Consider the following 24,894-nt stretch of genomic DNA (forward strand, 5'->3'; position numbering starts at 1 on the left):
ATTTGATAAAAGAATCGCTGCTGCAGATTGAAGCAGTGATATCACCATTACAGGATTGGTCCTTTTATCATGAGGTCACCTTACTAGTGAATTTGACTTTTCTTGCCCTCCTGACAGTGACCTTGTACGGTTTGGGGCACAAATGCGATTAAAAAACGTTGTTTAAATGAGATGTTTATTTGAACTAAAGCTGCTTCCAATCAAATTAAACTAAATGTAACATTTAAAAAAACACATAGTAACACAAATTCATGAAAGTCACCAAAAGGTCGTTGTCAAGTACATTTGAGTAGGAAAGAAAACGGACTTCAGGTCAAAGCACCAAAACCCATTAAGCCAATCCAAGGTTTACATTGATTTGTAAAACACAGTTAAGCATAGTGGGTTTTCTACCAAGTAATGAGAGGATAATACTCATAGAAACAACCTAGCCCCTGACTAAGGTTAAGTCTACCCTAGTCCTAGGGCTAGGTTGTTTCTGTTTTACCGCAGAACAGCCACAACCCTACTTTGTAATTCAGGTCATGAACTATATGTAGTTGAACATTGGACCTTTTCTTCTTGGAGAAAAGCCTCCAGTCTTTGAGTAATAAAAAGAACTGACGTCATTATCAGTTGCTGGCTGAGCTCTTGTGTCTGCTAAGGCCATAGAAGACGTTTCACTTTAATCTGGCCGCGTCTATCGGGGTCTGATAGTCTTTGACTGTAGCGGCAATATGAGAAAAAAAGGCCAAAATGTCTCTGTACTGTGTTGTGACTACATAAAGAAAGAATCTGACCTGAAGGCATCTGTTGATGTGGCATAAAATGAGGACAAACAACCAACCAGTTCACGTTTCAGCACTCACAGGTTGATGGTGTTGCTACATAGCGGAGGTTTGGAGGTTAGCGCTGTGGTTAGTCTTGTGAGGACAGGCCATTGACCATATCTGTGTCTATTAACTTGTGATCGTGCATCCTGCAGTTAGTTTTTACAGGTCATGCTCTGAAAAACACCTTCACCAGTTCAGCTGATTCACTCTGAACAGGAAAGGACACTGTGTAGAGACTGTCTTGCAAAGAATGTACAACGCCTTCAACGACATTTGTGTCGTATGTGCTTAGTGTCGGCGTTCCTTCTTTCCTTCCTTTTTCTCTCCTTATTTTCTTGCTTAAGCCTTCATTTCATAAGAAAAGTAGTCCTTCAAACGTCGACTTCATTATACTCACACAATTCATCTTTAATCTGCTCCTCACCTCCATCCGGAGCTGTGACTCACACTCTCTGTCGGCCCATCAAACTTTCATGAGGGTAATCGAGATAAACCTGAACTGGAACAACCGCTTCTTCCATATAATCCCGGAGGAAAGGTGAAAGGAGACCTTCTAAGGTGATGCAAGGTGCGAGACCGCTTTACGAATTCTACTGATGGTGTGTTCGCGTATCAATCAATCAATCAATCAATGTTTATTTATATAGCCCAATATCACAAATGTTACATTTGTCTCAGTGGACTTCACAGTTTGTACAGAATATCAGTATGACAATACGACACCCTCTGTCCTTAGACCCTCACATCGTACAAGGAAAAACTTCCAGAGAAAACCCCACAGTTTAAAGGGAAAAATGGGAGAAACCTCAGGGAGAGCAACAGAGGAGGGATCCCTCTCCCAGGACGGACAGACGTGCAATAGATGCCGTGTGTAAATTGAAAAGATAATACATTTGCAACATAGGTAGTCCAAATGTTTTGAAATGCATGTGTGTATAATAAGAAGATGAATCCACGAGGATATCCATCCAGGACTTATGATCCAGGACCGCAGCCACGACTCAAGATCCAGGACTCGCAATCCATGACACAGGACCGCAGGATCATCCATGACTCCGGATCCCGGCGTATATAGACACCAAAAAGAAAGAAATTTGGGGAAGCTGGGTTAATCGGAACATGAGAGTACACAGGTATAGACAGAGAGAAGGAAGAAGTAAGATGTCCCCCGACAAACTAAGCCTATATCAGCAAAACTAGGGGCTGAATCTAATCAGCCCTAACTATAAGCTTTATCAAAAAGGAAGGTCTTAAGCGCACTCTTAAAAACGGATAGGGTGTCTGCCGTCCGAACACAAACTGGAAGCTGATTCCACAAAAGTGGAGCTTGATAAGAAAAGGCTCTGGCTCCCACTGTACTTTTAGAGACTCTAGGAACAACCAACAACCCTGCATTCTTGGAACGCAATGCCCTAGTAGGACAATAGGGTATAATGAGTTCTTTAAGGTAAGATGGCGCCTGCCCATTAAGGGCTTTGTAGGCGAGAAGAAGAATTTTAAATTCTATCCTGTGTTCTATAGGGAGCCAGTGTAAGGCAGCCAGAACAGGAGTAATGTGGTCCCTTTTCCTAACTCTGGTTAGTACACGAGCTGCAGCATTTTGAATCAGCTGAAGCGACTTGACTGACTTCTTGGTACACCCTGATAATAAGGAGTTACAATAATCCAGCCTTGAAGTAACAAATGCATGGACTAGTTTCTCTGCATCGTTTTGAGGCAAGATATGCCTGATTTTTGCAATGTTACGTAGATGGAAGTAGGCGGTCCTTGAAATTGATTTTATGTGGGCGTTAAAGGATAAATCCTGATCAAATATAACACCAAGATTCCTTACAGTCTCACTGGAGGCCAAATTAATGCCATCCATAGTTAATATATCTTTAGATAATTTGTTTCGTAGATTCTTCGGGCCAAGTACAATAACTTCAGTTTTGGTCGTGTTTAACATCAAAAAATTTAAGGTCATCCACGTTTTTAAGTCCTTGAGGCAGTCTTGAATTTTATTTAGATGATTAATTTCATCAGGCTTGATTGATAAATATAGTTGAGTATCATCCGCATAACAATGAAAGTTTACAGAATGATTCCTTATAATATTGCCTAACGGAAGCATATATAGGGTGAACAAAATAGGTCCAAGCACTGAGCCCTGTGGCACTCCATGGCTAACTTTGGTTTGCATGGAAGATTCATCGTTGACACGTACAAACTGAGAGCGTTCAGATAGATAAGACCTAAACCAGCCTAAAGCAGTTCCCTGTATGCCAACTAAGTGCTCTAGTCTTTGCAATAGGATATCATGGTCGATAGTATCAAATGCAGCACTAAGATCGAGTAAGACAAGAATAGAGACAAGTCCCTTGTCAGAGGCTATTAGAATGTCATTTGTGACTTTAACCAGAGCTGTCTCTGTGCTATGTTGTGTTCTAAAGCCAGACTGAAAATCTTCAAATAAATCATAGTTTCTTAAGTAATCACACAGCTGTTTTGCGACTGCTTTCTCAAGAATTTTTGAGAGGAACGGAAGATTAGAAATAGGTCTATAGTTGGCTAAAACCTCTGGATCGAGGTTGTGCTTTTTAAGAAGCGGTTTTATCACTGCTACTTTGAATGATTTTGGAACATAGCCTGATAATAAAGACATATTCATAATATTTAATAAAGAAGTGCTAATTAATGGAAAAACTTCTTTTAACAGCTTAGTTGGAATCGGGTCTAAGATACACGTTGATGGTTTAGAAGAGAGAATCATTGAATTTAATTGTTCAAGGTTTATGGCTGAAAAGCATTCTAGTTTACTATCTAGTGTAATATTATTAGAATTTACGTTTCCGGGAGCTGTTGATAACACTATACTGGTCAAAGGCAAGAGGTCATTGATTTTGTTTCTAAGAGTAACAATTTTATCGTTAAAAAAGCACATAAAATCATTACTACTGAGTGCTATGGGAATAGAAGGCTCAGTCGAGCTGTGGCTCTCTGTCAGCCTGGCTACAGTGCTGAAAAGAAATCTTGCATTATTCTTATTCTCATCTATTAATGAAGAGTAGTATGCTGCTCTCGCTTTACGCAGTGCTTTCTTATATTCATTGAGAGTAATATGCCAAATTAAACGAGATTCTTCAAGTTTAGTGGAACGCCATATCCTTTCAAGTTGTCTCGACTTTTGCTTTATTTTGCGGGTTTCGGCATTATGCCATGGAGCTAATCTATGTTGTTTTATTTTCTTCTTTTTCAAAGGAGCAACAGAGTCTAATTTTATTCGCAGCGCATCTGTAGCACTATCAACAACATGATCAATTTGGGGTGGTGTACATTTTGTATAAGTTTCCTCCCCTACATGCAGACATGCTATCGAGTTAAGTATTGGTGGAATCTCTTCCTTAAATTTGGCTATAGCACTAACAGATAGGTTTCTGCTGCAGGAGCTTTTGGCTAATGCTTTGTAGTCTAGTAACAGTACTTCAAAAGTTACTAAGAAATGGTCGGATAAAGCAGGATTATGCGGTTCGACTAATAGTTGCTCAATTTCAATACCATAAGTCAGAACAAGGTCAAGAGTGTGATTATAGCAGTGGGTTGGTTTATTTACACTCTGACAGAAACCAACAGAATCTAATATAGAGTTAAATGCAACAGTAAGGCTATTTTTATCATCGTCAACATGAATATTAAAGTCACCTACGATAATTACTTTATCTGTTTTAAGTACCAAAGCTGATAAAAACTCAGAGAATTCTGATAAGATTTCTGAATAAGGACCTGGTGCACGGTACACTGTAACAAATAAGATTGGCTGCAAAGTTTTCCAGGTCGGATGCGTAAGACTGAAAATGAGGCTTTCAAAGGAGGTATAATTTAATTTTTGTTTAGTATTGATAAGTAAACTTGAGTCAAAGATTGCTGCAACTCCACCTCCTCGGCCCGTGCCTCGGGCAATATGAGTATTGATATGGCTGGGTGGAGTGGCCTCATTTATGCTGACATATTCTTCATGTCTCAACCAAGTTTCAGTGAGACAGCATATATCAATATTATAATCTGATATTAAATCATTTACCAGTATTGCTTTAGATGCTAGAGATCTTATGTTTAAGAGACCACATTTAATCTTCCTGTTTTGTTGCACTGTAGTAGTTGTTACATTTACTTTTATTAGGTTATTATGTATGACACCTCTATTAGGTTTTACCTTAAATTGTCCTTGGGCAGACACACACACCGTTAATATTGGGTATTTTATTGGGGTCGGGATTCCTATGGATGACTGCCTAGGAGAGAGCGCAGAGAAGCGTGTAAGACTGCGACTCTGCCTCCTGGTGTCAACTCCAGTTTGTCATGGATTAAGTCCACAGAGCCCTGAAATGTTTGCCGAAATGAGATTTGCACCTTCCAAAGTAGGATGAATGCCGTCTCTCTTAATCAGACCAGGTTTTCCCCAGAAGGCTGTCCAATTATTCACGAAGCCCACATTGTTTGCTGGGCACCACCAAGACAACCAGCGCTGAAATGATGACATGCGGCTATACATGTCATCATTGATCAGATTGGGGAGGGGACCAGAGAAGATTACGGTGTCCGACATTGTTTTAGCATAACTACACACCGACGCCACATTAAGTTTGGTGCATTCTGATTGGCGTAAACGAACATCATTACCACCGACGTGAATAACAATCCTACTGTATTTACGTTTATTTTTAGCCAGCAGTTTAAGATGCGCCTCAACGTCGCCCGCTCTGGCCCCCGGAATGCATGTGACTGTGGAGGCATCGGTCTCTAAATTCACGTGTCTCATAATAGAGCTACCAATAACCAGAGTTGGCTTCTCAGCGGGTGTCTCGCTGAGTGGGGAATATCTGTTAGATACGTGAACGGGTTGGTGGGGACCTGCGGGTTTCGCGTTATGCCCCTTCTGAACAGTCACCCATTCTCCCTGCTGCTCGGGAGTTGCCGGGGGACGGCTAAGAGGAGCTACCTTTTGCCGGTCCACACCGGCTAACATGGGCTTTACTGTAGCTGAGTTATTTTCTAAGATGCGGAGCCGGGCTTCTATGGCTATGATTCCCGCCTCCAACCTAACAACTATACTACATTTAACACATGTATCGGTACCAGTAAAGGAGGTAGGGGAGTAACCAAACATGAGACAGTTAGAGCAGGAAATAGCACCCGAGGGTGGGGAAAGAGCCATGGCTAGCTATCAAGCTAAAGTAGCTACCGTTAGCAAACCCGAAAAGAGTGTAGGCAACTGTGGAGTTACAGTCGCTAAGAGAAGGAGAGTTTGTGAGTGCTTAAGCTGTAGTAACGTGTGATTACAACGTCAGGCAGTTGCCGTGATCAAGAGTTTTAAAACGATCGATTAAGTTAAGATAACAAGCTATCAGCAACAGAACAGGCACACGGGATACCCGGAGATGACAACAACAACCGGAAGTTACAACATGCTTACCGCAATAGTGGTCCGTGTAGAAACCAGCTCCTGCTCTGTGTGCGTGTGGGCAGTGCACCACGTATGTGTGTATATTGATGGTTGAGGTTAATTCTAGCCTGCATAAACTAGAAAATGTTGTTCTAGAAAAGAGATTAAGAAAGCTAGGTGTTCAGATGATGTAAAAAATAAATAAACGTTTCTGTTGCAGCAGTTGATGAGAGAGTGTGTGTTTGGTTGTGTCTGAGTAATACGTTTGTAGACGACATGTAATTGTGTGTGTGTGTGTGTGTGTGTGTGTGTGTGTGTGTGTGTGTGTGTGTGTGTGTGTGTGTGTGTGTGTGTGTGTGTGTGTGTGTGTGTGTGTGTGTGTGTGTGTGTGTGTGTGTGTGTGTGTGTGTGTGTGTGTGTGTGTGTGTGTGTGTGTGTGTGTGTGTGTGTGTGTGTGTGTGTGTGTGTGGTATAATGTATATCATTCAGTGTCGATACACAGGATGGCAGCATAAAGAACATGGACATGAACATACATAGAGAAAACATCAAAGCATGATGCCAACACATACAAATAAACGTTGCCCAAGGGTGTGCATTCATGCCTGCCTGCATCTGTGCAGTGTTTACATCCATTGGCTGTAAATAATGAACAAATGCAGCATAGAGTACATGCTGTTCCGAAGGGAAGCCGTTTCCTCCACTAGAGAGCGCTCGTCGCCTCTGAACGTTTGACCCCTGCTGCCGGGCATTCCGACAGCTTCACATCTGTTATTATGTGATCTAACTTTGATTAATTAGGCGAGTATGATGGTAGTACATACTGACTCAATGACCGTCCAAATGAGGGCAAGGCCGACTCCGGACGATTTCAAAGGGGCAAAGCAAAGTGTAGAAGAGCGTAGTGATGCAAAAGGACAAACTATGAAACGGAGGTGGGAACGTGGAAGAAGAAGGGAGAGAAGAGCTGACAGGAGCAGTCATAGATGCAAGTGTGTTCGGCTCATTGCAGTCGGACACACAGTAGCTTTCTGTGTCTCTCACAGCTAACCTTACATCTGCAGTCTGCTGCGTCAATCTTCTATCCGTTCTAACGGGAATGGATGATTGAACTTTGTAATCATCGAATGTTTGAATTTGAATGGTCATCAAAATAGACAAGAAAATGGCTACACAAGGATACAAAAGAACAATTAAGAGACACACAATATGACCACAAAGAGACAAAATCGCCACAAAGAGATAGAGAATGACCATAAAAAGAATCAAAAACAACCACAAAGACACACAAAAAGAACCAATGGATACAAGCAATACAGAATTACCAAAGAGAGTACAAAAAACCGCAACTACTGTATACACAGGAAGAGACACCGAACGAAGACAGTCATAGCTACACATTTGTAGCTATGACTTGAGTGCGACTCATGAGTGTGTTGCTCATAGGAGTGATGTAAGGCCTTTTAATTCACTATGCCCAAGGACACGGGACCCTCTTCCTCCTCCCGCTGCTCTTTTTTTCTTCCCTCCACTGTTCTCCAGCCTTCAGGCATCTGCCACCATGAGCTGATCAGAGGACACTCCCTTACGAGCAACAATGTCGTCCTGTTCCTCGTGCACCCTGACCTTCATCTGAAGCGCCTCACAGCTCCGAGGAGGGCACTGAGGAGAAAAATGTAGAAAGCAGCAGCTCTGCCTTTTTTTCACATCCTTCTCTGAACTGTAGTATTTCGGTAATGTCTTGAACCTTCCTTGCACCTCAGAACCAAGTATATAATTTCCTTATCTTGTATACATTTATAATATCGGTCAAGGCCTAGAAAAACACAATCAAGGACACAACAACAGTGTAGGGGAGATGACACCTTTTAGATTTTCTTTGGCAATCTATTTTGAACACACCTTCAATTTAAAAGGCTTAGAAATGTCTTCGCCCAAGATTGTTTGGGTCGGTTTATCCCGCCAACTAGAAATATTTGTAGGACATTCCAGAAGAGAGGGTCTGCCTTTTGCTCGTAATAAAAAATACAATATTTTATTCATGCTCAAAGATACACATGTCGCTTTCATTGTCAACGGACCTCCTCCGATATCTAACTAAATAAATAAAATAAACATGTATAAATATTTTTTTTCTAGCGAGTGAAAGGAGGCCATCATATCTGCAGGATGTCTTGGTGCGTTTTGGCTAAATGGGCCCTTGAAAGAAGAATGAATAACATCCTAGAAATATTATTCACCGTGGAAGAGTCATAACTTATTCAGCCATAGGAGAGAAGCTTAACACATACAAAATAAAATACAGTAAACCTGCTGTTGATACAGAGTTAATGTGCTGTATGAAAGTGCTTTAAACACAGAATAAGTTAAAATGATTGTGTTCTACTAAAAAGTGATGCTCCAAGCGTCTGGAATTAACCCTGAAATATAAAAATATGTTAAAAAAAAATTCATCTGCACAATGAACCAAATATGTGTAAAAGACATTGAAGGGAAAAAAATGGCCGACTGAATTCGTCATTTTTGTATAAATTTGCAAATGTTATCTTGAGTATACATTTCACTCTGCTCATTTAGCTTCTTTACTGTGTGCCACGGCGGATAAGAGCAATGCGAGTTTTGATTTGCAACACGCTCTGACAGCGGCTGGCACAGGGCTCCCATCAGCCAATGGGTTCGGCCTCCGCCCTGCTCTCAGCCAATGAGGCGCCGCGGAGCCCCCGGGGGTGTGTCTCATTAGCTAGATTCCAGGACCTGGCTCTGGCCCACTGGACGCACTCAGCCGGAAACGATGCAGTCCAGAGGGGGATTCATCATCTGAAACATCGTCTCCTCCTACCCACTCTTTCCTCTTTTCTGTCTTCCCAAAAATGCAGAGGAAGGAGAGGAAGTAAAAAAAAATCAGTGATGCAAAAAGATGCCATGGCCAAGTATTTTTTGTCAATTTCTTTTAACGCTCAGTCATTTACCAACTATGATTTTCTAATTTCACACATGAACAGTCAAAGTAACTCCGAGATCAGCCAAAGTTGAGGCGCCTGCTCTCTCAGACATCTGGCCTTGTCTTTACCCCAGCCGGAACATTTTGTTCTTTTGGTACGGATTCCAAAGGGTCTGCATGGGTGGTTTACGTAACTAGTCTGGTTATCCAACTCTGAAAGGCTAGCGTTATCTAAATGTACCCTCAAGAGGTGGGGGGCAGAACTCCTTATGGTCCATCAGGTTCAATAAAAATCCTCGCCCTCGAGCAACCAGCATGACCTTTACAGCCACGATCATTCTTATACCTAGCATCCACCACACCCAACGCTACCCTTTGGCCTGCAATTTCACGAGCAGGACGTCTGCAGATTTGTTCTTTTTTACATGTAATGTCAAAAATCAACAGGAAGTTACCTCAAATGACCTCTTCTAGACCCAAATTGGTTCAATGTAATCTTATTAACATGAATTTGTTCTCTTATAACTGATTTATAAAGCACTAGGAAGTGACTTACTATATACCCCTGTTATATTGTGCTGTAAAAGAAAAACAAGTAACAACAAATGCATTTTTATAGTTAAAGGCCCCTGTAGTTCCGTCTAATCCAAACATCGATATCCACCAGTAGCAATAAGCTTGCCTCCAACAAAAATACGTCTCAGGAAAGTTTGGTTGACTCTTTACGTAAACAAAATATATCGATACAAACACATGTTTTCACAGGTCAAAAAAACGATATTGCTCCGTAATTCTTTTCTCCTTCTCACCTCTAATTACAAGCAGCTGCGGTCGTCTATGACGTCAATTTTACGATATATCTATATACACACATAATATATCAAATTATACATTTTAACATATACAAAAATACATATTACATTAACACAGTGAGAAAAAATCAACAATTATGCAAAGCAGCATATTTTTTTATTTAAGTACACTCAGAAGGACAATCCACATGCAAGAAAATACAGTTTTGTGTGACAACGAGTCATCCTGAAACGCAGTGAAATACCGACTTCTATACTCTCCTCACAACAGGCATTTTGTTTTTAATAAAGAGACCCTTGTTTGCACCAACATACACACACACAATCGGAGCACGATTTAAGGCAAACTAGCACCAGACTGCCATGCTAATTACGACGAGTCAGAAAATAAACCTTGAGTATTAAAACCACTTGAATATTAATGGAGGTGTTAAAGCGGAATCACATTTATTTCCCTCCTAGGTCAAGTACTGGGAAGAAAAAACATTGTTAGAAGCACCATTATTCAAATGAGAGTGCACAGACCTTAATAGAAATCAGCCCAGCCATTAACTTCTGTTTTAACACAGCCTAGTAATTTTGTTTCCATCATTTGTAGACATGATTGACTGCGCTGTTCCTGTCTATTGTGGAGCATGTAAATGTGGCCTCATCCATATTTCCCAAAAAGCCTCGTTCAGGACCTTAAAAGGCTCCAAATAAAGATAAATTAAGGTAAACATGTTGGCTTAATCTGAACTAATGCCTGCTAAAACCAAAATGAGTGCCCAAGAGTGGTTTCAACAGCCACTGTCTGCTGGAAGCAAGGATTCTGAACTCACAGTAATAGTGGTGATGTGTGTTCATCAGTGGCCTTGAATGAAAGACATAAATACTGTGATGGCTGTCGGGATCAAAGTTAAATTAAAATATACATTTTACATGGTTATACTTCATCCTCAAGCCTTAAACTGTCCAACCTCGGCATTAATACACTTTTCCATTATTAGTTATTTCAAGCTAAAGAAAAGGGTTTTTATAAAAGCGCCACGACAATGCCGAGTTTTATTTCTTAAAGGTCACATGTCATGGCCATTTCGAATGATCATAATTCCATTGTTGAGGTGTATAGTATTTATACTACTGGAATACATTTATATTGTGCAATTTTCCAAACTCACATTGGTTTATCATACAGCATCTCTGTATAGTATGTGTATTCACTCTCTGTCCTAAACGGCTTGTTGGAGCTCCTGCCCCCCCCTGTGAGCCCAGTGGCCGTCTGCGAGACAGCGAAACCCAGCCCGAAACATACACACAGACCCACAGCCTGGCTGGGAGTTTGTGTGTGTGCTCAGGCTGAGTTCCGCGGTGTCTCGCTGTCTCGCCGACCCGACACCAGTGAGCCAGCTCACACTGTCCGCTCCTCGCAGCAGCGAGCCTCGCGACGTCCCGCCAAGTGTGTGTGTGTGAGGAATTCCGCGGATTGGTCCAAACGTAACGGGGACCAATCCGCGGAGCCGTTACGTTACGTTACGTCACTATACCCAAATACGTCACTATACCCAAGAAGTAAACAATGGAAAAAGAGAAAATCTCCAACGAGGCATTCTGGGGCAGCATAGACAGGTCTTTTCTGTGTTAGAATTTTACTCGCTACAGGGTGTACTTTGAGGGTTTGTGATTCTGCAGACCGTTTACATGCATAGAAAGCTACGTAACACACAAGGGGACGGGTAATAACCAGAAAAGCATGACATGGGACCTTTGAGGCTCTACATATCTTTTTAACGTCTCCAAACAACCAAATTATTGAAACGTCAGTACACCATGTATTTTAAGGCTACATACATAAAATAATTCATCCTGAATGATTGATGCCCTTTTTTAAAGCAATATCCAGTTAGCTTAGCTTAGCACAACACTGTACATAGGGGGAAACTGCTAGCCTGGTTCCATCCAAAACTAACAAATGTTGTTAACTAGCACATCTTAAGTTTAATAATCAACATTTAGGTTTTGGTTGTTTAATCAATACCAAAAAACAAAGAGTAAAAACAACAATTGGTGTTTTTTTTGCTAAATATTGTTAATCAGGACTGTATACTTATCAATGTTTGGCTGTGCAACATGCTTCTCCAAAGATGTATTCAAAAGTTTTTTGTCTTCCAGCTTTGAGGCGGTTAAAACTTCAAACAACCTAAAACATTTTAAACTAAACCATTAACAACCCTGTCGTTACATTTTGCCGAAAACCCATCATGCACTCTGTAATCAATCCAAGCTTATAATCAATAAATCAAGTGTTGTGATACTATAAATGAGCTATGTGATGGCAAATCTAAGAATTTGGAAATGAAAAAGGCGTTGCTTATGACATATTATGAATCGATTTTGTGTTGGATACCTGATATGTTTAAAACATTATGCTAAAATGTATGAAAATTATGTCTGCATCAACTGCAATTTGGCACGTTTTCCCCCCCCCGTAATTTCTCCTCAGACGCTTTGAAAACAGTCGCTCCCTGCAGAGATGATCAAAGAAGCAGGGGATCCATCTTGACACAACACCTTCTCATCACGCCTCTAAAGGCAGCTCCCATTGAATGGACAGATTAAAAAAACATTGCTGCCATGTTAGATACAGGCCAGCACTCACACTCCATAATTATTAGCCTGATGATTGCACACGAGTGTTTTTGGCTGTTGCATCTGGCGATGATGGAAGTTGTTGTATGTATCCACCCGCATTTTCCTGGCTGTCAAAATTGCATTCTGAGAAAGCCGTACTCCTCTCATCAAGAGTCATAATTTACTTGTCAAAGCAGGAGTCCTCTCAGCGGGCGGGAGGCTCCCCGGGGTTATAATTGCGAGACGGTTTTGCTTCTCCTGAAATGCCTTCAGTCAAGATGGAGCACAGGCCTGCTACTCTTTGTGTACTCTTTCCTTTTAAAAGTAGCCATTTACGCAGAAAATTGTAAAACATGGTTTAAAAAAAGATATTTGGCTACCTTCACTATACTTTCAACATCAACTCCTTGTCATCAGAGACTTTCCACTGCTGATTACTTTGGTGCTCAGAGAGCTTCCCTACACTGACACAAGGTCCCCATCTGGTGGAGGGAATAAGGAAGTCTTCACACAGAGTAGAGGTCAGCTTCGGTACGTCTGAGAGATTACAGCTAATGCAGGATTGTAAATGATTTTTTAAAAGTAATTAATATTTATATTAATCTTTCAGAAAGGAGGATGGTCATTCTCAAGTGCTGTACTTAAAGTGGACCTATCATATATTTGAATAATATAGTGTAGGACCATACCTATATAAGGCATATTTATACTTTTTATTTTTCAAAATACCAAACAGGTCATGCATTTTAGCCATTCCTCATTTCGCTCAATGTAACACTGTCTTTGCATCATGGGCTGATTCTGTGAGAACAGCACCATCTACAGGCCTGGCATATGTACTACAGCGTCTCCAGCGCGTTCGAACGGCAATGTCCGTGGCTGTCTCCTGCTGATTGGTGGAGTTGGCCCAATAGCCGTCGCGCCACTTCTGTGACGTCACAGAAGTGTTCAAATCTGGATCAGTCTGTATCAGATCCGTTGCAGCCCCTTTTTTTAGAGATTTGGGTATGGAGGAAAATAGAGAGGGTTGTGTTTTCTGACACTAGGTGAGTTCCCTGGAACACAGGGGACACATATTCATGTATAAAAGACGTACAAAAGTGCATTTTGCATGATAGGTCACCTTTTAAGTATACATTTGATTACTGTATTTTCTGCCCCTTTTATACTCCACTTCATACCAGAGGGAACTATTGTATTTTGTAATTTGTCAGATATTGTACCGGGTTACTCGACATATTAAGATTTTACATAAAAACACATGCTTTTAAAAGACAAGGCTTAGTTTAACCCTTGTGTTGTGTTCGAAAGCTGTTACCGTTCATGGTGTTCGCGGGTCAATTTTGACCCATGATTTATCTCAGTCCAAAACACTCCAAGATAATGACTATCATCCAATATTGTTTTAACTACATCATAACTAACTTATTATGCATTAAGTAGTAGTTATATCATTTTGAAACGGGTCACGGGAGACCCGAACAACATAAGGGTTAAAAAGCTTTATAGCCTTACAAAAAACGATGTCTTGTAGGGAAAATGTGTCACATGTAGCCAGAGTGATTACTCTTTAGACTTTTTCATTTGGAAAAATTGGGAAATTATCAAATATTACATAAAAAAAGGAAAGATTTAAGAAAGTTAAAAAACAAGACCACACATTTCGGTAACAGATTTTTTCCCAAATCATCACACATCCACTCAAAAACCTTATGAACTTTACTTAAAATGCAGTATATTTTGTTATGATATTCTAAAACACTTTGGTTTACAGTAAAGAAACAACCTCAGTTCTTCTTCCACAACTTTATTCAAAATAATTCACTTAACATGGAAGACTAAATGGTATTTTCATACAGCCTCATCACAGTTCTCCATTGTTCAAAGCCACCAGATCCTCCATCTTCTCCAGCAACCCCTCTATCATAGAGTTGCTCTTCTTGCTGCTCAGCACATGATACCTGCCCTCACATTTCTCCACAAGCTTCATCAGCTCCCCGTTCCTCAGTATCAGCTGCTCTGCGCTCTCGCCTAACATTTCCCCCCACGTGAACAACAGCATCGTGCGCTTCCGAATGTCTTCCCCGAGCAAACCCATGTGCTCTTCCACTGCTTTCCTGTACTTCTGTGTGCAAGTGAGGAAGGCCGGGATGAGCAGGAGGACGATTTGAGGTTTGGTTTGAACCCAGGAGACGCTGTCCAGGATGCTTTTCCTTTGCGTCGTGTTCGTTGGATCCGGTCCGTCTCTCCATTTCAGACCCAGCGGCTCTGCGACCGCACATTGGCGTCCAGCTATCTGACCTCTCCAGGACCTGAATGTCTCCAAGTCATCACGCTTGGATTCGTCCCCGCACAGGATGGTGATGCCAGCTGGGGAACGAGACGACCAGGACTCTCCTAACACCACCACCCTCAGATCTTTTGAGCTTATGTGACCCTGACTTGGAGATAAAAACTGTACATCTTGAGCAACCTTTGCCCTTTTCAGATCTCCTTTATTCTCCTTCGTCTCTTCTCCTTTATCTCCCATCCCTGTCTCTATCTCTTCCAGTATTTCAAGGTGACCATTACTACTCTCTGCTATCCTCTGATCCTCCCTTGCCTTCTCCCCTTTATCTGACTTCCTTCCTGTTCCCTTTTCCCTTCTGTCGCTGACCTCTCTGGACATGTCGTCTTCTGAGCTCTCAATGGCATCTGTCCCATCGAAACAATCCACGTCACCATATTCTCCACTCTCTTCTCTGCGCAACCCTTCCTCTCGTTCTTTGAGATTCTGTTCCCATTGGCCCAGTTTCCTGAGTGACGTCTTCAGACTTCTCTCTTTGCTGTGAAGTTCTTCCTTCAGCAGAGCCAGGTCCCTCCGCATCTCATCCAGCTGCTGCGTGGTGGAGATGACGCTCTGGTTTTGCACCTGCAACTCCGACTTCCAGTTGAGCAATTCCTGTTCTTCGTTTCTTAGGTAATACTCCTTGTCCTTCAGCTCCTTCCCCTGATCTTTCAGCCCTTTCACCTTCTCCTGAAGAGTGTGACCGTGACAGTTCAGTTCTTTCTGTTTCCCCTCCAGAGCTCTGAGCAAGGCGTCCAGCTCCCTTTCCTTTTTCTCGATGTGTTGCAACCTCATGCTCACATCAAGCTCGTATTTATCTGTTTCCTTTACACTTGCTTCCTTTTTACTCACTTCCTCTTCCTTACTTTCCAACCCTTTCACTTTTTCTTTCGCATCAAGGTCATATCCTCTTCGACTCAACTCTTCTTCACTTCTCCTCAGAGCCTGTTCCCTTTCCTCTAATTCGTTTTCTCTTTTCAAGAATTCCTCATCTTTCCTTGTCATGTCTCTTTCTTTCTCAACACAGTCTCTCATTTCCTTAGTTTGCCTTTCTGCCTCCTGTCTCCTCCTTTCAATCTCTACTTGCAGCTTGTCGTTTGCCTCCTTCAACCCCTCCGCTTCCACATCTCTCTTTTTAAGAATGTCTTCTGTGCTCTTCACCTGCTCTTCATATCCTTTGAGATGTTTCCGTACTTCTTCCTCACACCGCTTCAGATCCTCGTATTTTATTTTGAGGTTGTCCGTGTCTTTTCCCAGCTTCTCGTTTTCGTCCTGCAGCTCCTCAACCCTCCTCCGACTGTCCTCATATTTCTCCCCGACTTCCTCTGAGCGGCTTATAGCGCGATCTCTCTCCTTCGCTAAAGCTTCTACGCTATCGTTCCTTCTCGCTATCTCCCTTTCATACCCCCGAATCATGCTTGTCGTCTCCTTCTCCATCTTGCGGGTGAGCTCCTTCAGCTCTGACTTTGTCTGCTCGATCAGAGCCTTCAGTTTGAGGATCTCTCTCTCGTTCGCTCTGTCTCTCTGCGTCAGTTCTTCATCTTTCTCCTGAAGTTTCCCCGTCATGTCGGCATCTCTTGTCTGCTCCTGCTCTGCATGGCACTGCTGTATCTCCAGGATGCTTGAGGCTTGCCGTTCAATTTCTTTTAAGTACTTGGCACATGTCATTTTCGCCTCTTCAACTTCTTCGACCCTCTCTGAGAGAAAACGTTGAGCTCGTGTTATTTCAGCCGTTTTCTCGTCGATGATTTCCGTCAGTCGGTTCATTTCGTTCTCTGTCTCCTCGTCCTTCTTCCTCTGCTCTTCCTTCCATCTCGTCCCCGTAGATTCGACCTGCTGTTTAACGCTTTCGATCTCAGTTTCCTTTTCCTTCAGTTGTTTCTCCGTGTCATTAAGAAGCTGGAGTTTCATCTCCTCCATCTCTCGCTCTCGGTCTTGCAGTCGCTGCTCTGCCTCTTTCTTCTGACTCAGAATGATCTCTCCCCTCTGTTCGTCTTTCCTCTGCAGGATGTCTTCAATGTCCTTTACATGCTGAATCAACTTTTCTATCGTCTTTTCTTTTTCTTGGAGCTTTTGCTGGATCTGTTTCCTGTGGTTTAAATGATCCTTGTCTCGTTCCTCTTGTTTCTGCTCCCATTGTCGCTCCAGGTCTTTGAAATGTTCTTTGATCTCTTCCGTTTCCCTTTTTGCTTCTTCCAGTTTTTCCTCCATGTCTTGCTTGTAACTTAAATAATCTTTCTCGTTCTCTTCCTTTTGTTGCAGCTTGTCTGTCATTTCTTTGACACTAAGTTTGATATCCCCCATCTCCTTTAGTCTTTGCTCCATCTCTTTCTTTTCCTGGTCACTTTGTTGCATTTTTTCTTGGATTTCATTCATGTGCTGACGTTTTAACTCGTCTACTAGTCCGTCTTTCTCTTGCATTTTTCGCCAAATGTTTTTCTCGTGATTTCCATTCATCACTTTCTTCTCGTTTTCATTTTCGAGCGCCATTTGTTCTCCTTTGGCCGCAAACTGTTGCTCCAGCTCTCTTATCTCTCTTTGTCGTTCTCGCTCCATCTCACTTATTTCATCACTGTATTTTAGTTTGACGCTTTCCACTTCTTCTTTCTTCTCTCTCACTTTTCTTTCTATTTCCTCCTTGTGTTCAGCACTTGTCGTCTCCATTCGTTTTTCCATTTCATTCATTGTTCTTGCCATTTCCCCCTGATGCTGCAGTTTGAGCAATTCTACCATCGTCGCCATGTCTTTTTTGTAATTAAGATGAATCATGTCCTTCTCTTTTTCGTTTTCCAACATGTGTCCTTCAATTTCGACAAAATACCCTTGCTCCATCTCTGCTATCTCTCTCTTGTTTGCCTCCATCTGTTCCTCTGTTTCTGTTTCGAACTGCACTTTCAGCTCGGCAATCTTACCACGTTTTTCGTCCTGCATTTCCTTTATTTCCTCGTCATGCTGTTGTTTGACCCTCTCTATATGTTCTACATCGTCCATCAACTTCTGATCAATTTCTTCTTGATGTTGAACTTTCATTGCTTCCATCAGTTCACAGATTTTTCTGTCCATCTCGTCCTGATGCTGCTGTTTTATTTCTTGTATCTCACTCTCTTTCTCATGTGCTTTTCTCTCCATCTCTTTCTCGTGTTGAGATTTCATTTCTTCAACTTTCAGTTCTGATTCTTTCTCACATTGTTTTAAATTATTGAGAGTTATCTGCTTTTCCTCTGAAGCTTTCTCTCTCAATACTTTATCTTTTGTTTCCATCTCTTGTTTAAGTCTTTCTTCAATCTCTGCCATCTCCCTCTTTTTCTCTCGTTCTTTCCTCTGGAGAATATCCTCATGGTGTCTTTTAGTTTCGTCCATTTCCACTTTTAAAGAACTCAATTTTTCCATCCACTCTGCTTTCTCTTTCTTCTGCAGCTCTATGTTTTCTTTCAACATCTTGACCTCATTCACCCATTCTTGTTTCTTCCCTTTGATGCCGTCTTCCCACTGTTTTCTCTCATGTTCCTTTTCTCCAATGGCACGTTCAAGGTCGAGCATCTTCTGCTGCTGCTCATCCATTCTTTCTGTCAGCTCCTCAATCTCGCTTTCTTTTAGCTCCACTTTGAGCACGGCCTTGTCCCTTTCCCCTTGGCTCTGGTTTAGTGCCCCCCGGAGTCTCTCATTGTCTTCGCTCAGATCTTGAATTTCTTTCTCTTTATCCTCCGTCAGCCATCGCATCCTCTCCTCTAGCTCCCCGATATCATTCCTCCTTTCGCCCATCCTCCTGTCCTCTTCCTCCTCCTCTTCCCTCTGAACGTCGGCCTTTCCGGGCGATTTCACCTTTTTCTTCCAGTCAAAAAACCACCGGATGCTTTTCATCTCCCGCTCTCTGATATTTTTCAACTCCTCCTCCTGACGAAGCATTTTGTCTCCTACATCCTTCAGGCGCTGGTTGGACTTCTCGTTTCTCTGCCGGCTCAGATCCCTGACGTCTTGCACCAGGCCGGAAAAGGCCTCACATCTGTTCATCGCGGCCATCTTTTCCACCTTCTGCAGAAGCTCCGTCACTTTACTGGAGTCTCCATTTCCTTTCCCTCCTCCATCAACGCTGCTGATAACGTGGTACCTGCCCCGGCACTTCTCCAGGAGCCACTGGAGGTCCCTGCCTCCAGATTGGATGTGCTGCTCGATATCCACCCCCTCCCGAAGCTGATCCCCGTGTGTGAACAGCAGTATTGTGTGTCTCCATACACCCTCGCCTAAAAGCTCCAGATGTTCCTTCACATGTGCCGCCTTCACCAGTGTGTCTACTCTTAGAGTCAGCAGGAGAGCGTGAGGCCCTGGAGGACAAAGGGCCACACTACTGACAATCTCCCTCTTCACTCTTTCAGGTGTGGACCCCGCTACGCCTCCCTCCCAACCAGGAGTGTCCACCACCGTCACCAGCCGCTTGGCCACCTCCGCTTGCTGACGGGCGCACTCCTCTGTTACAGCCCCGCCTTGGAAGGAGGACGTGTTTCCCAGGATGGTGTTTCCAGCAGAGCTCTTTCCTGTTTCACGCTCGCCCAGGAGGACCAGCCTGACCTCGGGTAAACGTCGAGGAGCCTTGGAGAACGAGTGATGGGCGTCCAGCTCTGAACCCTGAACACCATCACCTGCAAAGGAGGAAGGTAAACAAATGTCACTGTGAAATAAAGTTGATGTTAAATGCTGCATCACTTCATTGATTGTACTTGCAAGACAATAACACTTTTAAAAAGCTACTGAAACAGATATCAGCCACTACCTTAAGTTTCTCCATTTATATCGGAGTGTTAAAGGTAGGGTAGGTAAGAATGGAGAAACCAGCTCGAGTGCGCTAGAATTTGGAAGTACACAACCGGAAAGAATCTGCCACTTCCTTACAGAGCCCCTCCTCCAACACACACGAACACCCACATGACCAATGAGGGCAGAAGTTTGTGCACGAGATGGAAGGCTGACAGGCAGGTAGGCCATCCAGCTATTTTAGCTTTCTACTGCGCCACGGCTTCCACAGATGACATTTTTGTATATATTGTTTCGGAAGTGAATTACCCTACCTTTAATATAGCACCAAACAACTAGCTGTGTAATAATATAGTATTGTAATGTCATCCTTTGCAGAGAATGAAGGTACAGTGGGATTTTAAAAGTTTTTTAAAAAGTAACAAGCTGACTGCTGCTTTTTTAAATCATACTAAGAGTTATTTTCTTGCCAGGAAAAAACTAAACTGAGTTCAAACACACTAGAGTCTTTGTGGATTCAACACTTAAAATGACATTTTTCTGAATGCACTTTTACATATTGAACATAAATATGATTGTAATAGGATTCTATGTTTTTGAGAAGACCGACTGAAGAACTTACTCATTAGAGCTGCTTTGATGGTCCCTCTCTGCATCTGCGCCTCCATCTGCCTCTGTTTCTTCCTCCTCTCCCTCGCTCTGCTCTTCCCGTCAGCTTCCAGACCCACCAGGACCGTATTATCCATCTCTAAATGACTGCTTCCACCCTTCTTCCTCGCCACCATCTCCTCCAGCTTCCTTATGAGCTCTTTCACCTGCGTCCCATCTCCTTTGCTCCGGTTATCCACCACATGGTACCTGTTCCCGCACTTCTGGAGGAGCTTCTGCAGCGCCGGGCCGCTTGTCAAAATCCGCTGCTCCATGGAAACCAAACCCAGTTCATCTCCCCTGGTGAAGAGCAGCATGGTGTGTTCCCAGACTCCTTTCCCCAGCGGCTCTAGATGCTCCTCGATCTCCCTGATGTAGTCCTCTGTGACCGAGGCGCAGGATCGCACCACCAGGAGCACAGCGTGGGGTCCAGACGGGCAAAGCGAGACACTCCGTACAGTCTCTCTCCTCACCCAGTTTGGGGTGCTGTTGAGCGGGTAATACCACTCCCACCCTGGGGTGTCCACCACTGTGACTTTCCTCCCCGCCACATCAGCTCGCCTCTTCACACACTCCTCCGTAGGCTTTCCGCTCTCGAAACCTCCCGCAACTCCTAGGATGGTGTTGCCCGCCGCGCTTTTCCCAGCTCCTTTCCTGCCCAGTAGGACCAGTCTGAGCTCTTGGAGAGCCGGGGGGGTGCTGTGGGAGGCAGGGGGGGTTTGAGAGTCCATGGCGTCCTGCAGACTCTCATCTGTGAAGAAAGGCAGAAGGACTTCCTCACTGCATCGTACCGGGTAAGCTGAATGACACAGAAGTAGAAACAATGAGTCATCTACTACGCTCCACTTCTAAAACTACATTTTAAGCCACATTTGAACTGACTTTCTTCTGTATTTACCTTAAGAAAGTGCATTATTGTTTTATTTACATCACACATTAAGGTGCCTTTTATACAACTCACACAAAATCAATACAACTAGGTATAATAAAAGGTAAGCAAAGAATCTAAGAGCTCTGACAAACTCACCAGCGTTGGTGACGATGACTGGACTAAAGCTCTCATCTGTCGTGTCCATCACCTCTCCGTCCGCTCGCTTCCTCTTTTTAGTTCCTTTGTGTCTTTTACAGGAAGAGCTTACTCACTTCGATTGTGAAAGAAAACCCGCTGTAGTGAATTTCAAAATGACGATTCGTGCCGCACAAACTGAACACAGAAAGTGGAAGACTTGTCGTGTCACGTGACCACCGTTTGGTTTCCTAACATGCTGTCATTCAGGACGACAGGAAGTGAAACAATGGCAAGGTGAGTGTCTTTGACCCAGTAACGTGAACATGTTTGCAACACACACACACAAATGCATGCTGCACAGAGCTGCAACGATTCACTTATAAGAACATACAGAGCGTTTACATGCATGCTGTCACACGTATGCAGAGTTCTTGTCGAAAGCTGCAGAGCTTGTACACCGACGCTGCCTGTGGTGAACGTGTGTCACTTCTGTTTCCTCTACTCACAAAAAACTGAGCTGCCTTGTGGTTAAAGAGTTCCTGTCTTTAAAAAGTAAATGAAAGTACAAAGTTGGCAGACAAAAGACTCATACAAAGTGCCTCTACTATTATCGGCTAAATCTTTCTTTGTCAAAATGTCAAGCTGAAAGAAACAGCATCACATGGCGAGGAGCATCTTCCATCAAGTGTATCTAAATATACTCTATGTTCCTCCATTTAATCAGAAGTTATAATTCTGATGCAATAATCACTTCCCTATAATGACTATCATTAAAAGTTCAGTCTTAATCTTAAACGGTAATGCTTTTTACAAATAAAAAAATGAAATACTTTAAAATAAGTTCACGTCTGCTAAAAAAAAACTACATTATAATGTTTATTAAACCATTATGAAGGCACATATATTTTCGTAATTCAATTATGTTATGTCATCAAGACTAAAGTCTGAAACTCACCAAAGAAAATGCATTGGGAAATGTTTACTTGGCGAACACTTCTATAGAATAAAGCTAATTTGAGTTGGTCCACATGGTGCAGCTTCCAACGTGATTGTTGTGCACCGACAGAAATGTGGAGTCTAGTCATGTTTCATGTTTTGTTTAACCATTTTCTGTCTTGTCTCCCACTTCCTATCCTGGTGTGTGTCTCGCCGCCCTCATCAGCGTCAGCCCCGCCCCTGATTGTCCCCACCTGTGTCTTATTATCCTGTGTTTAAATTTCCCTATCTCCCAGTGTTCTTTGTCAGTTCGTCTTGTCTCTTGCCATGGTCAGGTCTATGCTCTCTGTGCTCTCGTGAGTGCTTTCATTTTGTTCTCTATTTTTGTCATCTCAACTTGAGATTTGATAGTGACCTTTTTTTTTGTTCATCTTGCTGTATTTTGGAAAATAAAGTATCTTACCAATACTTTACCTCTGTCTCCCGGGTCGTGCAATTGGGTCCTACATCCTAAGTGTCTGAGTTCTTCACAGTGATCAAATCTGACATTTGCGACTCTGGAAAAGTGCAACACAAATCTTTGTATCCTCTCTAAGCATAAGGGAATAACACCTAAATCTACACTGGTGCAAAAAATAACCAAGTGATATTTCCGAACAGTCGTCTCATTGTGTGCAGAGCCTCTCATCATGCCTGCCTGCTGTCACTGAAACTTGGCATCACACATGGTACAATGTGTTCTCCAGTCCCAGTCCTTTTAAAAACACATATTATATCACACTCGCTATGATTCACACTTTCCTTCAGCACCAGTTAGAGTTAATAAAAACAAACCCTGTTCATGGAAAGGCCTGAGTCAGCCATATTGATTTGGCGCTATTAACTTGAGTGGAGTTTGTTTTGAGGTCTGTTAAGTGTTCGCTGAATACAACCATGATGGATGCCTTTTCACAACAGTGCTGCTTTCTGTAAATGTCACATGAATTACGTTTCATTGGACTCACAGCAGCAAAACCACTTCCCTCCAAATGACGCTTGCATCTAAATAACATACTATAGCAAAAAAACAGCCACAAAATAATTCCACTGCAACAACACTTAATCTCAAGGTTGCTGTTTGTAATGTACATTTTCATTGGCTGATCAGTTTGCCCATGAAATAACTCAGAATAATATGTTTTGGAAACACAAAATTATACAGTAGTGTAAAATGATTCTGCCAGTTAGATGTGGTAGAAAAAAAACCTTGCCTCTTCCTGCTTTTAGATGGAAATTAAGCTATATTTAATGTTAATGTTTTGGGTTGTACTTATGGAAATTCTTCCTCAGGGTGGCAGCATATCATTAAATGAATGAATGAAAAAGAACCTCTTGTGCACATACAAAGTGGAGACTGAGTTCTCCCTCTTTACTGCGCTTCAAAGTAGAGATGCCATTATGGAAAAGAAAACTGCTCTAAGAAGTAGCAATAAGAGTCATAATGATGGAGGAAATGTACAGGTGTGTGCACATTATATATGCATTCAATATCCTTTATTAACCAGGTAAAAGACTCATTGAGATTCAAATCTAGTATCTTCAAGAGGGTAGAATCAACATTGTTCCAACAAAAAAATACAACTCTTGCACCATTCCACATGATAAGCAATACAAAAGGTTATTATGCATAAAACAGGTATCGTTTTAAAACAATTAAGTCATTTTTTCGCTTTGAGTTTGATGGGACATTTCACAGAGAATGCCGTTAGTTAGTTTGGGGAATGTCTATATATACAAGTTTTCTTAAAATAAGGCTTTTGTTTGGCGGGTATTTGCTATTTGCCAACAAAGGTCTTAATGGTGTTAATACTCGGCTAACAAATAGCTCCAAAAAACATAACTGGGTAACTTTTTAACCCGTGCCAATTTTGGTTGCCACAGACCAGCTTTAGGCCACTTCAGTCATCCTAAATCTGACCAGTGAACTATGTCAGTCTTTTATCACAAGTAAGTAAATCAAGTAAACAGAAACTTGTAAGTGAAATGAGCCTATCAGGAATTACCAACTGAACTAAGACTTCATTAAAGAGGCCACAACAGTCCACAAAAAACCTATGCCCTCTTTATTTAGAGCTGAGGCTAAAAACAGAGGAACTAATAGTGGAGCAGTTGGAGTAAAGAGAGCACAAACCAACACCAGAAATAAAAGCATCACTCTTACAGTAAATATGCCACCACAAACCATCAAAAGAGTGGGTTCCTCAGCACAAGACCACGCCTTTTTAAGTAGAAAACAAGGGGGACAACATTTAAAAAAAAAAAAAAAAGGAGGAGGAGACAGCATAGACCTTATCTGTGTGAGCTCCATCCAGCTGTGGGTTGTGCAGCGATGGTAGATTCCACACCCTGTTCGTAAAATAGGCTGTCCAGTTACACACACACACACACACACACACACACACACACACACACACACACACACACACACACACACACACACACACACACACACACACACACACACACACACACACACACACACACACACACACACACACACACACACACACACACACACACACACACACACACACACACACACACACACACACACACACACACGCACGCACACACACACTCTCATGGATGA

General features: G+C 42.4%; 1 protein-coding gene across 2 annotated transcripts; it reads right to left on the reverse strand.

The window, feature by feature from the left end:
- Nucleotides 1–14,388: 14,388 nt before the first annotated feature.
- On the reverse strand, nt 14,389–24,758 carry LOC307033124 (uncharacterized protein). Of its 2 annotated transcripts, none has more exons than XM_079671420.1 (3): nt 21,348–24,758; nt 20,295–21,071; nt 14,389–19,560 (listed from the first exon to the last, which is right to left on the reverse strand). In XM_079671420.1, the coding sequence occupies exons 1-3, from the start codon at nt 21,394–21,396 to the stop codon at nt 14,462–14,464; spliced, it is 5,925 nt and encodes a 1,974-aa protein (XP_079527546.1). In that variant the 5' UTR covers nt 21,397–24,758; the 3' UTR covers nt 14,389–14,461. The 2 variants fall into 2 exon arrangements, with proteins under 2 accessions (XP_079527546.1, XP_079527545.1); XM_079671419.1 differs by having other exon boundaries at nt 20,295–21,119.
- Between the last annotated feature and the right edge of the window lie 136 nt (nt 24,759–24,894).

This window comes from Notothenia rossii, assembly GCF_949606895.1.
Source record: "Notothenia rossii genome assembly, chromosome: 3".
Taxonomy (NCBI): domain Eukaryota; kingdom Metazoa; phylum Chordata; class Actinopteri; order Perciformes; family Nototheniidae; genus Notothenia; species Notothenia rossii.